This window comes from Poecilia reticulata, linkage group LG2 (genome assembly GCF_000633615.1).
Source record: "Poecilia reticulata strain Guanapo linkage group LG2, Guppy_female_1.0+MT, whole genome shotgun sequence".
NCBI classification, from domain to species: domain Eukaryota; kingdom Metazoa; phylum Chordata; class Actinopteri; order Cyprinodontiformes; family Poeciliidae; genus Poecilia; species Poecilia reticulata.
The window spans coordinates 19,116,161-19,120,272 of NC_024332.1; the positions used below are offsets into that span (position 1 = coordinate 19,116,161).

Below are 4,112 nucleotides of genomic sequence, written 5' to 3' on the forward strand. Positions count from 1 at the left end.
AAATGAATTCAAATCCTTCTATCAGAGAGCAGTAGATGAGTGTTTAACAAGTCCAAATGGACACCTGGACCTGGTCCTCCGCTTCCTAATGGGTCTTTCACTGCAGACTAATCAGAGACTCCTACAAGGTCTTCTGACACAGACAGGAAGTAGTTCAGAGACCAATGAGGAAACTGTTCAGTATATCAAGGAGAAAATCAATGACAATCAGTCCGTAGAGAAAAACATCAACCTGTTCCACTGTCTGAATGAACTGAAAGATTGTTCTCTGGTGGAGGAKATCCAACGGTCTATGAGTTCAGGACGTCTCTCCCCTGATAAACTGTCTCCTGCTCARTGGTCAGCTCTGGTCTTCATCTTACTGTCATCAGAAAAAGATCTGGATGAGTTTGATCTGAAAAAGTATTCCCCTTCAGAAGAGGCTCTTCTCAGACTGTTGCCAGTGGTCAAAGCTGCTAAGAAAGTTATGTGAGTACAAACAGACCCTGATACATCTGGTTTATCATGCTCAGCTTGTTTTTATTGTGAAATATTATTGTGCGATTTCAGTTATTAGATTCTTTATACTATAGTTTTGAAGTCCGAATTTAAACTTGGCAAATAAAATGATGTCAATATTTGTTTGTGTCCTCAGACTAAGTAGCTGTAACCTCYCAGATAGAAGCTGTGAAGCTCTGTCCTTAATTCTTGGCTCCCAAACCTCTAATCTGAGAGAGCTGGACCTGAGCACCAACAACCTGAGGGATGCAGGAGTGACGCTGCTGTGTGCTGGACTGGGGAGTCCATTCTGTGAACTGGAAACGCTAAGGTAAGAGTGACAGTTCTGGTTTACATTAAATTATCTTTTCCAAGTTACTAACTAAAACACAAATATAAATAGACAGGAACAAATCAGATTAACTAAAACTGAAGAATGGGATCACGCCGTTATGTGTCACACCTCAGTTATCAGAGCATTAGTTTTTAAATCTTTATAAGCCAGGACATATCCACAAAAAGTAAAGACAGGAAATATTCAAAGAAAAAAACACTGAGAAAACCAGTTGAGGTTTTGAAGAGGTCGTGTCCCATGTGCCGTTCTTTCCTCCAGTCTCTCCGGCTGTCTGATCACAGAGGAAGGTTGTGCTTCTCTGGCCTCAGCCCTGAACTCCAGCGCCTTCCATCTTAAAGAGCTGGACCTGAGCTACAACCATCTGGGCGAGGCGGGAATGAAGATSCTCTCTTTTGGACGGGGCTGTCCAAAAGGGGGACTGGAAACTCTGAGGTATGAAGGGGCCACGCAAATCTGAGGAGATCTGATATGTCTCCCCTTATGGTGGTTTATGTTTTACATGAATGTTATCAACTAAAGGTGTGGGAACATGTTGTTCAGTTAGTATTGTCTATAAAACACCAGATGTGTTTTMTAGAAAACACAGCCACTTTCCAGAGAAGTGGCACAACAGAYCTAATTTTGGCACTGATAGCATGCCATACAGGCACCCCWGCTGCTTCCCATGATGAAGGCAACAACAGATGATAAACTTTGTAATCGGAATCTGAGTGATGGAAATTCAGTTTTTTTTAATTTTCATATAGAATTTATTTTACTGACTAATCTAAGCGGGTGTGATCCTGACTTCTAGAAAACGTCTGTGTCTCATAGCTCTACAGCAACCATAATATCAAAACTTTCTATTTAAATTTCTATTTAAATATCATTAGTAAGTTCTCCACTGAACATAGTACAGTTAGATTCCTATTGCTTGAATGAATAAAGATAAAATAACATAAGACCAATGAGATCAGTCTGTGGTGGGATGAGAACAACAGGAAGAGCTGCTTCACGGTGGACTGTCCCTGTCTCAGAGTAGGACAATGTGTGTCTCAGAGACACGTAATGTCCATGTTTATCTGCTGATGGAGACTGATGGTCTGACCTCCTCCTCCTCCTTTCAGGCTGGAGCCTGCTGGACTCCGATGGYTGAGACCAGGTCTGCAGAAGTGTAAGTGCTCATATTCAACCATCTTCAAACATCACTCATTCAGGAGTCATCAAAGTACCAATAAATTATCAATATCTACATTGTGTTTGTTCTCTCCATCAGATTCCTGTCAACTCACYATCGACACAAACACAGTGAGCAGAGAGCTCAAACTGTCTGAGGACAACAGGAAGGTGACCCGTCTTGAGGAGCTTCAGTCATACCCTGACCATCCAGACAGATTTGATAACTGCCCTCAGCTGCTGTGCAGAACTGGTCTGACTGGTCGCTGTTACTGGGAGGTGGAGTGGAAGGGGGAGGTTCGTATTTCAGTGACTTACAGAAGAATCCAAAGGAAAGGTAATGTTGACGACATTGTGTTTGGAAGGAACGATCAGTCCTGGAGTTTGGACTGCGCCGACATCGGCCGTTACTCCGTCTGGCACAGTAAGACAGGAACATCCATCTCCTCCTCTTCCTCCTCCTGYTCCTCCTCTCCCATCACTCACAGAGTAGCKGTGTATGTGGACTGTCCTGCTGGCACTCTGTCCTTCTACAGAGTCTCCTCTGACTCCCTGATTCACCTCCACACCATCAACACCACCTTCACTCAGACTCTTTACCCTGGATTTTCATTCAGGTCGTTTGGCTCCTCAGTGAGTCTTCCTGAAGACTCTAGTCTCTACTAGCTCCTCCTGTACTCTCTCTGTARCATCCTCCATTTGCYYTACTGTCATTTATTTTGCTATATTATAAATTATTACAACTGGTACCTCATGTTATGTCAGTTTGTGAACAATTTCCAGTTTACTGTGATGGACCATTCCATGTCCTTTCGGCTTGTAAGGATTGACTGAGGATGTTTTGATTCGATGTGGACGTTTTGTGAATAACTGCGCAGGTTGTACTTGCTGTATTAATCGTTCTGAACATCTTGCATTGTTACATATGTATTTGCTGCTGTTTGGTATTGGTCAGTGTTACTGTTTTAGATCAGAGCTTACAACTACTGTAGTGTTGAGTAGCTAATCCAAGTAGATTTACTAGTCAGTGGTTTTCTAAAGCTCAGCTGTTAATGATCCTGTGAGTTTTTTCAACAGTGCAGGAAAAGTTTATTTCTTTTCCAGCTTGATTTAATTATAATGATCCAAAGGGAAACTCTTAGCTTTAAGTCCAGGCCCTGATGCAGAACCATGTACCAAAGTTAGAACCAATTCTGTCTGCTGGATGCTGCAGCAAGTATGAAGTCAATCCACACTTGCTGGATTGTCAATCCACACTCCTGAGGAGTTGAGGAGACATGAAATCACTTCATGTCTCCTGTGGATTTCAGGTGAGGTATCGCTCTCCTTCCACATCGACTTCTGCTGCACTGGAGCTACTTCTCTTCTGATCCACTGCTGCATCCAGCAGAGACCACAGCTCACCTGTAAGTATTTTAAAAAGTCATTACACATAAWTATATACGATACAAGCAGATGAAATGCAGCAGTACTGTCTAAAGTTAATTAGGAAATAAATAAAAACTCTCAAGAGTCTTCTCCTGCATCTTATGAATCAGGTAGCTTAAGAACATYGAMCTGCTTTTAAACAAGAGCCAAGAGTTTTGAACTGAGGGTCCAGAAATGTGGCTACTGTCATGTTACTTCATGTCACTGTTAAGAAGCAGTAAGTTTTTCTTAAACATTTTGAATTTTAGTGTCTCAATGAGTCTTAGTGAAATGTTTGCTACCTTGTGGATGTGTCCTCAAGGTACAAAACCCAGCTCTTTTGTAGAAATAGTTGGACTGCCGGATGTAAGGGCTGCCATTCTGAAAGCTGCTTTGGTGCAAGTGATTCAATAAATAAGCTTTGATAGCCRAACAGCCAAAGTTTGACTGAATTCTTCTTTCCACACCTCTCAGTGTAACAACAGTCACATTCTTTAATGAGTCATCAGACATTATTGTCTGATAATTAAATTATCAGACACAAAGCTCTGTTATTCCAACTGTGACTTTATTTTGTTTTCTCAGTTTTTCTCTCCAGAGAAGTTCCACCTGCCAGAAAACCACAACGACACAAAACAAGAGATGGTCGCCGTTTTCTCGTAAGGATGCTGCAGGTCAATAACTCGATGCAACCTGCTGGGTTTCCTTAGATAGAAAC

At 41.9% G+C, this 4,112-nt stretch overlaps 2 protein-coding genes across 2 annotated transcripts in view; both read left to right on the forward strand.

Moving 5' to 3' along the window:
• Nucleotides 1-39, forward strand: part of LOC103481395 (NACHT, LRR and PYD domains-containing protein 3-like) — a 4,410-nt gene extending 4,371 nt beyond the window's left edge. Inside the window, exon 8 of the mRNA XM_017309072.1 lies at nucleotides 28-39. Coding sequence (XP_017164561.1) covers nucleotides 28-39 — 12 coding nt within the window. The remainder of the gene's footprint in view (nucleotides 1-27) is intronic.
• On the forward strand, nucleotides 7-4,106 carry LOC108167070 (NACHT, LRR and PYD domains-containing protein 14-like). The gene is made up of 5 exons (XM_017309898.1): nucleotides 7-468; nucleotides 635-808; nucleotides 1,091-1,264; nucleotides 1,939-1,985; nucleotides 2,088-4,106. The coding sequence occupies exons 1-5, from the start codon at nucleotides 89-91 to the stop codon at nucleotides 2,651-2,653; spliced, it is 1,341 nt and encodes a 446-aa protein (XP_017165387.1). The 5' UTR covers nucleotides 7-88; the 3' UTR covers nucleotides 2,654-4,106.
• Nucleotides 4,107-4,112: the final 6 nt, after the last annotated feature.